The sequence below is a fragment of the Fringilla coelebs genome (assembly GCF_963513975.1).
Source record: "Fringilla coelebs genome assembly, chromosome: 10".
NCBI lineage: Eukaryota > Metazoa > Chordata > Aves > Passeriformes > Fringillidae > Fringilla > Fringilla coelebs.
The window spans coordinates 6,607,980-6,621,478 of NC_140036.1; the positions used below are offsets into that span (position 1 = coordinate 6,607,980).

General features: G+C 44.2%; 1 protein-coding gene across 1 annotated transcript in view; it reads left to right on the forward strand.

Moving 5' to 3' along the window:
- The window catches only part of INPP5D (inositol polyphosphate-5-phosphatase D), a 49,760-nt gene that overhangs the window by 12,227 nt on the left and 24,034 nt on the right, over positions 1-13,499 (forward strand). Inside the window, exon 3 of the mRNA XM_084212132.1 lies at positions 12,507-12,657. Coding sequence (XP_084068258.1) covers positions 12,507-12,657 — 151 coding nt within the window. The remainder of the gene's footprint in view (positions 1-12,506; positions 12,658-13,499) is intronic.

Sequence of the window (13,499 nt, forward strand, 5' to 3'; positions counted from 1 at the left end):
TGAATGTCATAAATTTCTTTTGCTGTTTGCCCTCTAATAATTGTGTTATGTTGTAAAGCCTTCATCACACTCAAACAAATGAAAATTGCAAATAGCCAGTCCTTGCTGAAGGTACAAAGCAGCTTCCAGGAGGTGCAAAATCCTTCCAGACTCAAAAGATAAGGATTAAGGCTGTTATACAGTAAGCAGTTTTAGAAGAGTAATTGTTTCACCTGTTATCCTTTGGAAAGGCTTTGACCACCCAAAATCACGCACCCAGCAGCTCTTTCCTACCCTGCTGGATCTTCCCCCCACTCTGTTACAAGAGCTTGGGTGTGTAAATAATCGAGTTACAAACATGTATAACTCTGAGATGAGCCCCTAGGATACACCCACCTCAATGTCTCCTAGACTAGCAAAAGGAAAATTTTCCTGAAATTTTGGAACTCATGGCAGATGAGAAAAAACAACTGAAAACTTATGCAACCAACATTATCAACAAGAAAATACTCTCATTTTGCAGTAATTTGATGCATATTAGCTTTAGTGTTGTCACATATCACAGTCACATATTGTTCAATCCATTTGATTGTCTTGTCCTTTATATATTTGTTTTTTGACACTGGCCAAATGCCAGGCACCCACGAAAGCCATTTGCTCACCCTCTCCTGCTACACTTGGGCAGAGGAGAGGGGAAAAAAAATTTAACGAAGGGCTCGTGAGTTGAGATAAGGACTGGGAGAAAACACGCTAAAGGCAAAACAAGTTCAAATTTAAAGGTATAAGATAAATTTATTATTAACAGAGTCAGAGGAGGATAATGAGAAGTAAAATAAGCCTATAAAACAGCTTTTTTTTCCCCCTCAGCCCCTCCCTTTTCTCAATGACAGCACAGGGAGACAGGGCGCAGGGGTTTTGGTCAGTTTGTCACCCAAGATCTTTTTCTGTTCGCTCAGGGAGAGGAGGTTTCTCTCTGTTATGCCCTCGGGTCCCTCCCATAGGAGACAGTTTTTCATGAACTTCTCCAGCGTGGCTCCAATCTCACGAGCAGCAGTCCTGCCAAAACTGTTGCAACATGAGTCCCTCCCACGGACAAACAGTCTTTCCTAAACTGTTGTGGCATGGGTCACTTGTCCATGGGGTGCAGTCCTCAAAGGATAGACTGCTCTAGTTGGGAAGCAACTAGAAATATTTTATATTTCCAAAGACTTCAGATGAAGCTTCATCACTCAATTTCAGGCGTTCAGGAAGACAACAGATTTTTTCCCTCTCAGCCGTGTGGTAATGAAATGGCGTGTTCTATTGCTTCTGTGCTTTGAGGGATGATGGGCCACAGAGGAAACTGCTCGTTTACAGGCAGTTGTTTTCTTGAGTTGTTTTCTCAAAGACAGAGGAATTATTATATTGTTGGTGCTGTAAAAGGCTTTTTGTCTTGATCATTTAAGATAGGAATGAGTCTTGGAAAACACTGATACTAGATTTGTTTACCATGAGTCTTATGACAAGTATCACTGTCACTACAAAATTGTTTCCACACTCCATACTGACAAGGAGATACCCTTTCTTCTTCAGAGATCTACCTTGATTTGCTGATGGCTGGATCATGGCAGGCTGCATCCCTCTCCCTGCAGACATGGAACTCACCCAGCACAAGGGCCACATAGGCTCCAGTTAGATCTCATTCAGTCAGTCTGCACTGCACCTGTGGGGAATGGGACCGGTACAACCTACATGGGCTGCAGCATATTGCTGACATAAATGTCAAATATAAAGATACAATCACCTTTGAATATCAACTGGAAGTATTGTCCTGGTTCCACTTACAGGGTCTGCTTCACCAATACTCTTCAAATTTACCTTTTGGTTGAAGTTATTACAGCTTTTAAATTAAATTTAGCATCCTTGAGTTTTCAGATTGCTGCATAAATGCATGCAAGGCTTGATTTCAAATGACAAAATAGTTTAGGGAAACGAAACCAACTTTAGCAAAGATAGCTCAGACTCAGTTGTTTCAGTCCCTCTGAAAGAATGAAGTCACAATGCAGCTTTTGGTTGTTCCCAGAGCTTTGCCCAGCTGTCTGACTTCTTATATCTTCAGTTTGTGCTTCTGTCAGAGTTTTCAGTCTTGGTTCTTCTCTGAAAGTCTAAACTGGTTGAGGTCTGTTCCATCCCAGAATTCTGAAGTTGTCCCTCGGCAGTATTTTAAATTAACATAGAGCCCAGCTGGGTTCAGCAAACCCAATGGACAAAGGATGGTGAAGCTCCCTGCGGGCTGGGGTTGCTCTCAGTTAGCAGACTTGTAAGCCTGAGTTAAAATTTCCAGGCAACTCTGCATGAAGCCTTATTCTCCAAAACTTGATGGGGCTGTACTGACCTGTGCTGTTTAACAGGCTTAGTACCAAGTGTTCTTTGTGATCAGACATGGCAGGAGCCACAGGCAGGCACTGGTTGCTCACAGAGGCACTGGGTAGCCTGTTGTCATTGTACATTCCTGTGCATGCAAACCCAGAAATCCTTAGTCCAATTTTAGGGGCCAAAGTGTAACAGAAAATGTTACATCCACTATTTTTATTCCAGAAGTATGGTTCAGAGGAGAACATAAAAGTAGAGAGTTTGAAGGGTGTTTTCTTTCTGGTTTTAGTTTTGTGGTTAGTTTTGCTAAATTATGGTGCTTCTTCAGACTGGATTCTGTATCTATTCAGTCAGCAGCTATGGCTCACAGTTTCTAACTGATTAAGAGTTTGCAGTAACTGAATGAAATAAGGGACAGTCCCTTGAAAGAAAGGACAAGTGGTCATCGTTAGTGTCTCAAACATTGTAATCAGTTGCTGTAGCTAAAGCCTGAGAAATTCTGCAGACTGAAGACAGGAAATTGTAACTAAGGCTTCTACCTTTACTGTGCATTGCTTAGGGGTTTGAATTATGCAATCCCATAAAATTATGCAGTACAATGTGGTGCATGCAGCTGCTTTCCATGTACCTTCTGCCTGCATTACTTTGCTTCAGCAGTATATCTTCAATAAGTATTACCTTTTTAATCTTGTGTTTTTCCTTTCCCACTGGATAGTTTCTGTAATTTATGCATATTTAGTGCTTGGTGACACTTGAAACTGGGATTCATTCAGCCAAGAGGACAACAGGGAAAGCATAGAGCTGACTATGGATCCTCCACTGTCTGCTGCACACGTTGGAGATCCCCAGGAGCTCAGTGTAAGACTGCTGTGGGCTGAGGGATCTTGCCCATCTGTGCATACACGGCCATTGTGGGCATGTCTTCACCTGCTTCAGGGAAAAGTTCTTTTTCCTAGGACTCTGAACACCACACACGGTTGCCTGGGTACATATTTATTGCCTTCTACAGAGGGAAAAGCTGAAGGGATCTTGGGAACTTACGAGAAACAAGTAACCTGCAATAGTTCTCCAGTCCAGGTAATGTCAGCTGAGAGCACTGACAGAATCACAACGATGACCTCCACTAAGTGCCTTCAGAAAAACTGACTGTTCTACATTTGCTGTCTTGAGTGCCTTGATAGCTCTTGGGGACCCATGTTTTCAAACTTATCCTGGGAAGCACTAGAGCTAGATACTTCATGAAGAAATTAAAATGGAATTTTTCATTTAACTTCAAGTGTTGAAGCTCTTCAGTGGAAAACCAAAAAGCAAAAGGCTTGTGATAAAATCACAAAAGTTCTTAGAAGTAGCATACTCCAAAACTTTAACTTAAATTCCACCTACACACTACAGAAGTGCTAAAAAAAATGCATCAGATCCTCATGGATCTGCAGTCCTTGCTCATTCATCATCAATTCATCTGACTTGCACCCTGTAGCTAAATTTAATACCAGTCCTTCATGTTCCATCATGGAACTGTACTGTTGTTTGCTTTTTGTTGATGTAAATCTTATTTATTATAACACAGAGAAATGCTGAAAGGATTGTTTGCTCAGCAGGGTTCTCCTCGTGCTACAAGCTGAATCATTGTGTGCTGTATTGGCAAAATCTTTTTTGAAGGCCAGAATTTGAATGGTTTATTTAGTGTGAAGTATGTGAAGAACTATCCCAAGTACATGGTCTTGGTGCTTTCCAGAATTGTTTGGTGTTCTTCCTGGCTTCTGTCTAACTATATTAGCTGGATATTTGGCAATTAACGTATTTTTATGTGAACTGTGAAGTGCTGGAGCAGAGTGGAATGGGGTATTTAAGTAGGATCTGAGTACACTGGTTTTATGATTTATGTCTTTAACATGGGTTGAGAATGCCAGTTCAAAAGACTTTCACAAATCCTTTACCTTCCAGAGAGCTTCTAATACATTTTTCTTTAGGATGTAGAATTTTAGCAAGGAACTTGAGATAAAAATCTGGCAGCCAATTATACTCTACTGAGAACTCCTTTCAATATTCCTTTCCTCCATCAGACTCTCCTAATTTGCAAATGTCCCAATTCTGCCATGGGAGCACTCCCTACCTGTGAACATGACTAGTCTTTGGGCTGCCAGGATGAAGCCTGGATGGGATCACAGAGAGGAGAACTCTTGCACAGCCAGAAGAAATCAACAGTGGCAGATATGAGAGTCAGGATCTTTTTCAGGATTAACTGCAACTGGGCTCACATTCCACACACAGAGAACATGTTAAGTATTTGAAATGAAGAATGCATTGTGCTTCTCAAGTCCTTTCCATGACACTGCACATAGGAAAAAAGTGAGATGGCCTTTCCCAAAATTGAAAACCTTCAGCAGTCCCATTTTTTCTAATTTTTATAAGAATAGAATTGTGATGCAGTGTGAATAATTAATGCACGGAGTATCTTAAGTCAGTATCAGCTTAAAGAAATGGAGCTTGTGGTAGTATGTACTGGCATCCTTCAGTTGCACTTGAGGAACAGAGGATTTTTATAGGATTTTTATTAATTTTATAGGATTGACAATACAGTAATTTTTTTTTCCTTCTTTAACTCAGATTTTTTTTTTATGTCTGATTTTCAGCCAGGATCACGAGCTAGAGTAAGATGTTCTTAGTTGTTATTAAATTGTAATTCCTTGTTTCCTTCCATGAATCATCTCTTTCAGAAATTCTGAATCCCTCTTTCCCAGCACTCTATGAATTCCATGATTTTCACCCAAAGTCTTAAAAGGTCACTGTAGCAGAAGTGACATGTATTAACAAACTTGAATATCAGGACCAAACCAAATGTGGAATGAGACAAAAAGCCTCCATCATCTCTCACCTTGGAGGAGACAGCAACTGTTTGCCTTCCATTCCCTCCAGCCTTATTCAAGGTGTATGGCTTATAACTGCACTTACACTGTGCTATTCTCCACAAAATTTTATGATCTTTTTTCAAGTGTGGAAGTGCTGCTCTGGTCACCAACCAGCATCCTCTGCCCATGTTCCCTAGATTCCTCCCCTTACCTCTTCTCTCATGCTTAGTTCCCTGGCAGAAGCCCTCTTGCTGAAGTTTTTCCAGCAGCAGAACTTGCCAACCCACAAGTTCTCACCTCTTATAAAAGTTCATTTCTTTATTGACTTTCCAGGTTACAGGAGCCCTCTTTTCCTCAGGCACACACTTGCTTCTCTCCCTCTGTGCTCCTAGGTAGCTCCATTTCTTCCAAGCCCCAGGTGTTGTATTCAGATTAGAGTACATTTCTGGGTGGCTTATATTTTGGAAAGTAGCTGTGATTCCTGTCTACAATCCCATTTTTGTGAAATGCTCCTGAAACTTCTTACCACAAGATTCGATTTAAAAATAAGGCAGGTTTGCTAACAAAATGAAAGTGAAACACAGCCAACTTGCTAAAAAACACTTTAAAAACAATTTACCAGGAATTCCTTAGCTCTTAGGTTCACTTCTTTAGTGAAATACTAAAGGCTTGTCTACATGAGAGCCAAATATAAATTTAAAAATGCCACCTAGATGTCCTAGCTAACAGACAGTTTTGAAGACAACTTTTTTTCCAAACCTCAAAACATAATATATTTAATATATTTTTTCAAATCTAAAAGAAGAGTTTCTGCCAGCCTATTTTACCACAGTAGAATTGACCTGATTTACTGCTTCCATTTAAGCTGGTGGTTATTTGCAAGAATTTTGTAACTTTGAAAACTTATTGTCTGTTACTGAAATGCCAATGTATGTGTTTAAATACCTGTTTTAAGGTACTCTAGTTAGAAAAATTTGGCCTCAAGCAATATAACCAGATGATCAGTTTCCTAGTTCCTCCTTGTGCCTTGGCGCAGGAAAGGAAAACACTTCCTCTTCCTTCTGAGGGCCCCAGACTTCCTGTGCCATCTATTTATACAATTGTTGTAATGAACCCCAAGTTAACCAGTTCCTCTCCTGGTTTAGCATAGGCTTTTCATCTTTTTACTTCATGTATTTATAATCCACTTGCAACTTCTCTTAAAGTCATGTTCACAGCTGCTCTTCACTAAACTCGTGTTTGGAGCATCTTTGGCAAGGAGTTCTCTTGGCCAGATGGCATTACTGGAATACACCAGATACAAAGGAAGACCAGATTATCTGGTCAACAGCTATACAAAAACCTGTTGAAAAGTTCAGGTGGTTGAATTTGGAAAGGGGGTCTCAAGATTTAACCAAAGGCTAGTGATTAAAGGCATTAGTTGTACCTGTCCTTATGAAATGAACAGCCTAGAAGCCAGTTCTGCAAGTTGTAGCTAGTTGTGCTCAGCCATTGTACTGTGAGCATACAGAGGACTGGAGGAAATGGAAAACTGGAAGGACATGCAGAACTGGGGGCAGGCTCTGGGGGACAGGAGACACCAAGACATCCCATGGGAAAGAAGGTTCACAGTTGAAAGGGCTGGAGTCAGAAGTGGAAGGTCTGAAAGTCGTGGTTAGGGATGCAGTTGAAATGGCAGGGCTGCTGGTGAAAAGCATGGTCACGTTCAGCCTTAGCCATGCTCTTCAAGGGTTCTAGATCTGGAAAAAGGAAACTGGGAGATTTGCAGAGGGCTTCCCATAGTCACAGAGTTTGGAGTGGCAGAAGGCCTTGCAGGTGTCTGAGCCCAGTGTTGCCCCGGTTTTGGGCTGAGGCAGGATCAGACACTTGCTAGCTGCCTGTGAGGAGTGCCTGGGTGCATGGCACTGCTGTCCCTCTGGTTGCCATCTTCTTTAGAAGAGAATTTAAAACTTGTGAGACTGCTGCTGGGGCATCTCCAGGCTGTCCCTTTGCCAGACCATACAAGTCCCTTTCTTCTGAGCTGTCTGTGTGAAACCCATTTTCCAACTCTTCAGTCTTTCTTGGAAATTTTCCTTGGGGCTTTCTATGGTACTTTATAAGTACCATAGTTTATGGTACTTATAAGTTCCATAAGAATTGGTGCCCCAAGCTGGCCACAGCAATCCAGCTAAAGCTTTATGGAACTAAGTACAGCAGAAGAATTTTTTCTTGCATCTTATATGACGCTCTCATTAATAGATCTTGGAGAGACTTCTGCTTTGGATGTAGCTTCCCACTATAAAATTGCTGCTCAGTCTCTGATTCACTGTTCTCCAGATTCCTGTGTACAGCTCTGCTGTTTTGTGGGCTGTTCCCTAAATTGCATACATTCACTAGGTGTTTTCTTTCCATATGTTGTGGCTGCCATCCGCACAAAGCTGAGGTGTCAGCAGGGATGATGGAAGAATCCCCACGGAAGGAGAGCCTGCCTTCCACACCTCTCTAGTGTCCCATGGGCCCTGAGAGCACATTTCTGGGGATGTGGTGTGTTGCCATGGAGATGACACTTGCCATCCCCGTTTATAATGACTTGAAACAATTCACTGTGCAATTAAAACAAGATCTATCCTGTGATAACCCTGAGGAAACGGTTACTTAATAAATCCAGGCAGGGGGGCGGGAAGTGGATTTCATTGTTGGCTCTGCTGGGGTGGCTCCAGCTTGCTCTGTGCTGCGCCATCCTGCTTTGATTTGTTCACAGTGCCCTGTTCTGTCTCTGCTTCCTGTCTCAAAATCCAGAACAAGCTTGTGTAAAGTTTAGGCTGCATTTTGCCTCCCTCCTGTCATCCAGGGCAGTTGTTTGGAGATGTTTATTAATAGTTTACCATCAATCCAGTTTTTGGTAATGTGCTCTGCAACCATCTACAACCTGACTCAATACCTGTACTTCATTATCCACCACCACTTTTCCTTCCCTACCTATAAACTTTTGCCACAAGTTCAAGTGGGAAGAAAGCAGATGTCCTAGATTTGGGCTGCTTTCCTCCCTTGCTGGCAGAGACCAGCCCTCAGGGGGGTCATCCAGCAACCTCTGCACTCACAACAACGTTACTGAACCAGACTTTCAACTGGTTCAACTGATGCTGCTCAGGCATCATCCCTGCAGTCCCAGGCAGCGCTGGCTGGAGTCACACCACAGCCTCAGCCATGGTCCTCTTGCTCTGTGGCTGGGAGCAAAATAATGAGCTATTGGATTTGGAGGGGCTCATGCAGCACAGGCAGTATCTGAGTACCTTGCACTTGTGTGCCAAACAACATGACTGTTGTCTGTCATGTAGGCTTTGGTCTCATCCCCTCCCCAAGGGGAGAAGCCAGTGCAACAAAGTCTTGCTTTTACTGTTCTCTCTCCCATTTCAAGCAATGTAGTGTTTGCTGTGCCTCTGTGCAAAGGGAGGCAGCACAAAGCAGGGTGCCCTGCTCTCTTGTGGGGAGTGGGGATGTTTGGGGGGTGTTTGAAGTGGGAGGAGCTTGTTTCATAGTGCAGGCAAAAGGCAGAGGGGGCAGCTGGGCACAGCTGTGTGTGCACAGGGGTGCAGCCCTTCTCATACACTTCCTCTGTTGAGGTCCTTGCAAATAATACCAATTATAATACAAAAGTAAATGAATTAGAATAATCAAATGATTTTACTTTCAGACTTTCATGGTAGCTGAGCTGATGTGTAGCAAGGTGGTGCCACTGCCTTTTTGTGGTGTGGAGAAGGACCCTCAAGCACCCCCACCATGAGTGTATGCTGAGCAGGTTTGAGACTGCTGATCCTTCCCTCTGTACTTGGCCATGGCTGGTTGGAGCTCCTGACCCTGCCAGTTCCCCATTTTCTTATTTCAGCTCTCACCTATCTCTGTGCAGCTGCTTGGGCTGCATGTTCAGTTCTTTATTGAATTCTGTCTTAAAATGTGAAATGCTGTCCTTTATTTTACTATGTGCCATGGGGAGTTGGTCCTTTTTCTCCTGACTGGACTTGGAGAAGGTGAGCTGTCAGAGGAGCTGGCACTGCTGGAATGGAGGCTGCTTCTCTTTGGGAATGAGCATTTGGATTCAGGTGCATGCAAAGCCCAGTTTCTTGACATGGCCTCAAATTCTACTTTTCCTTGAGGGTGGAGAAGGAGGACTTCATCAAGAAAGGTGGCTGGGTGCAGTGGGTCAAGTTAACAGAGTAGAAGGGGTGTGTAACAGCAGGGCTTCTCTGCTCATGTGGGCATCCAGCCAGGCTGCACGAGAGCTAGGGCTGACCATGCCGGGGAATTTGAGCTGGAACATAGGCTTTGGACTGTGCAGTGAGTTAGAGGAAGGAGGCCTGTTGCAAAATGCTCCTTCTTCTGCTTACTACAGAGACCAGGACAGTTTCAGAGATTGAACTATCCTTGTCAGCAAAAAGTGCTAATTCAGCCTTTCCTACCACGTATATCAAGACTCTGGCCTTAAAAGCACTGTTCACAGCTGTCTGTCTTCCTGCAGGCACCCTGGGAGAGCAGAAGCTGAGGGGCAGAACAAGGCTAAGAAGACACTGTTTGGGCACTGAGGGTGGCAGGGACGCTGTTCAGTAACAGGACAGAGGCCTTCAGGCACCATCAGGCAAGACCAGGGGAAGCAGGCAGGTGGGGAAGTAGCAAAGGAAAGTGAAGGAGGAGTTTGGAAAGAGGAGTGGAGTAGGCTGCAGTGACTCCAGGGGTGAGAGAGCACTGACAGCAAAGCTTTTCTCCCACATGGCAAACCCTGACTCTGTCCTTGTTGTGTTTTAGGGTCTCTGTGTGTGCTCTGATGGGGCTGATGCCTTTTCCCAGGTGCCCTTTAGGGAAGCTTAGGGCAACAAAGCAAGCCACCCCAAGCCTTGTCCCTCATGAGCACCAGCCCGTCTGTGGGGGCTGCAGGTGGGCAGAAGGCAGCCCAGGCAAGGAATCCAGAGGGGTGAAGTGTGGGTAACACTGCCATGGGCAGGTCACAGAGGCTGAGTGTGCTGCCACCCCGTCACCAGAGTTGCTTACAGTGCCCTCTGGGCTGCTTGGCGGGGGGAGGTGCTGGACAATGAATAATCACAAAAATGGGGATTTCAGAGAAGAAGGTACTGCCTGGAAGATGAACAGGGAAACATGAAAGATTGGTTGAATTATTCCAGGTCTGTTCCCGTGCAGCACTGTGACTTCAGGAGCCTTTCATACAATGGATTAGAGCTGGTTTTTCTCTATGGTTTTCCCTGATTCCCAACCTTCACACTTGGCACCAAGAAGCAGTAGAGTCTGGGAGGACCCAGGCACTATTTGCATTAATTGGTGTAAATGAGAAGTCATTCTGAATGGGCAGGGTCTAGAATCTGCATTCTGAATGTGCTGCTCTAGAGGAGCAAGATTTGGCCTATACTGGGTAGGATCATGAGATGTTTTAACCAATGATTTGTTTCAACATCTCTGGCCTCACAAAAATATAATCCAGTGTTTGCCCAAGCATTGCCTTCATGCTGAACATGACATTTTCCACTGCATGAGAATAATAAATCTTGTTAAATGCAGAAGCAGTTATGTGGAAGACAGAAAAGGAGGCTTTACAGGCAGAGCTCTCAGAAACATCACCCATGTCTGTTGTGAAAATGTGCCTTGCTGAGCCTTTAAAGACATTCAGGTATAGCTAAAAATGAAAAGTATTTTTAATGGCAGGCCTGAGGGCACTGATGACTTCAAATGCAGTTCACCATTGAAAGCACTGCCCCAATTTCTGGCCTGAGATTTTATTCTTTAGGAAAAGTTAAAAAGAAATCTTGTTGGTGCTAGGACTCACTGAAGAACATTTTCCTGTGTTCTGCCGTGGTTTTTGCTCACATCTTGCCTGTTTAATTTCTTGGATTTTCTACATTTGCCTTTCAAACATAAAAGTTCACAGAGAATAAGAAACCAAGCAAAGACGAATGGCAAGTAAATAATCTTGTTCAAACATGTATTGAAGCTTTGTATGTGTTACTTTTTACCAGCAATCATTGCAATCCCAAAATAAATTTAAATACCCTGCCTGTTAGTCAGAGGCAGAATGTCTGTGTAACATGTTATGTCAAATTGGAGTCACAGCTTTAATTCCTTACTAATTAACCATGTTTCCTATGCAAAATCTAGTTTTATGCATGCAAAACAGTGCCTGCCATTGGGGTGATCAGGTCTTCCTTCAGATTGCCCAGTTGTGAGCAGTTCCCAGTGTTGATCTTTTAAGTCAAGAACAACAGCCTTGTAGGGATGGAAAACAAATGCTCTCTACCATTCTGCCCCCTCTTCTTTTATGGCAGATATTGACAGGGCCTTCTTGGTTTGGTTTCTGTGGGAAAACCTGTTTTCCAGAAGGAGCACCCTGCCAGGAAAAGGGTGCCTCAAGGAAAGGGATCAGAGCTTTGGCTGTGTGTTGCTATAGCCTTGGGATTGGACAGTACTTCAGTGCAGTTTGAAGGTGATGCAGGGTCCTTTCCCTTGGTCAGAAGGTCTGTACTGAGCCATGAGAGACCGTGTCTGTCTTTGGTAGGGTCTGTGGTTGAAGCAAGGGGGCAGAGCTGCAGGGATAGCAGCTGTTCCTGCTGGCTGAGTTACTGTGCCAATGTATGGATATAATTACACTGAAGCTTTGGCTCTGAACACCTCTAAAACCTTATCCCTATGTTTGGCCTCTGTGGGTAACCATTTGCTGAGATTAATGGCAAGGGTGTGCTTGAGACAGATTTGGTCACAGAATTCAGCTGACACACACAGTGTCATGCCATGTGCGTTTGCAGTCCTTGACACTCTTTAAACCTCCGTCCCAGCATTTCTGTGTGGGCGGCACCTTGTTTCATTTGAACCCAGTTCTGAGCCTTCGAATCCTGGAAGGGATGCTAATGTCTGGATTTAGCCATGTTTACCTTGCAATTTCACAGAAAAATCTTCCTGGATACCACAAAATACAACACAGTCTAGAGGCTTTGAGATTAGTAAAGGAGAGAATACAAAGATTAATCCAGTAGAATTATTTGTTTTTAAAATCTTCCTTTGCTGTGAACCCAATCACCCTGAACCCAGTGAGAGAGCTCTTCCATTTGGCTTCAGTGAGACTTTGAGGTTGGTGTCTGTGCTGACTCTGGCTGGAATGTGTGAGCTTATCTGTTTGTTTGTTCTGCATAGAGCCTGTGGTCAGATGGGCAGCAAGACCAGGGCAAGTTTTCTTCTGGGCAGCAGCGGTGGCTTTTTCCTCTCTCTATGCCTTTGTTTTTCCTTCTGCAAGGGGCAATGTTTGTGTGGTAGGAAATCCCAAGCCATGACTGCCTCAGTGTTTTGTTTCAGGCATCGGAAGGTGTTCCTGTGAAGTATTTTCAGAACCTGGAGGAACTGATAGAGTATTACAAGAAGGAGAACATGGGTCTGGTATGGCACCTCAAATATCCAGTGCCGCGGGAAGAGGAGGAGGCTGCTGACGAACTGGAGGAGGACACTGGTAAGAAACCCATGATGTGACTTGGTGATGCAGACCCTTGACTCATACCTCTTGACTGGAGATATGCAGTGCAGGCAGGAGATTAGAACATATTGTGCCATAAAATAGAGCAGAGCATAGAGAGGTCTGAGCTGGCAAGGCCCTGTGGCAGTGAACCCTCATGTGTCCTGTGGTATAGCACATGGAGCATCAGTTTAGCTCACCTGAGGGGATACACTGAGACCCTCTGTGGAAGTATACTGCATCTGGTGTGGGGGTGGTTAATCTGGTGTCCTTATCTGGACTCCAACTGTTTATGTCCAGCCATCTCCCAAACCTCTGCACCCTCTCCTTGCCCTGCATCTGTAGGGCCTTTCTCAAAACAGAGATGCTCCCTTGGGGCTTGAAGCACATTTCTCTGCTGTGCCATGCACCTGCAGCTGCTGAGGGGCATCTGAAACCCTTCAGCTGCTCTGCCCTAGGGGACATTTTTGACAGTCCAAAGCAGCAGGCACAGCTCTGGCAGTGGCAGACAGTCTAACTCCATGTACAGAGGCAGGTGTATGATGAAGAGGTGTGACTGGCATCGTCCCAACTATTTTATATCAAATGCCACTGTGGGTTACTAACACTCACTGGTTTCAGATAATTCCTTGGATTTTTCCTGGATCACCCCTTGGATACGTCATAGTTCTCCTGCAGGAAGGTCATGTCCACAGTGCCATCCTTCCTGTCCTGTGTGATGTCTGTCTGGAAATGATAAGCACTGCAATCAAACTTGTCTAAATGACACAATCCCTGGGACAGGCAGACAGGCCCTGTGAACTAGGGCAGACTGATGTGCCTGTGCAACCCAGAGTCTG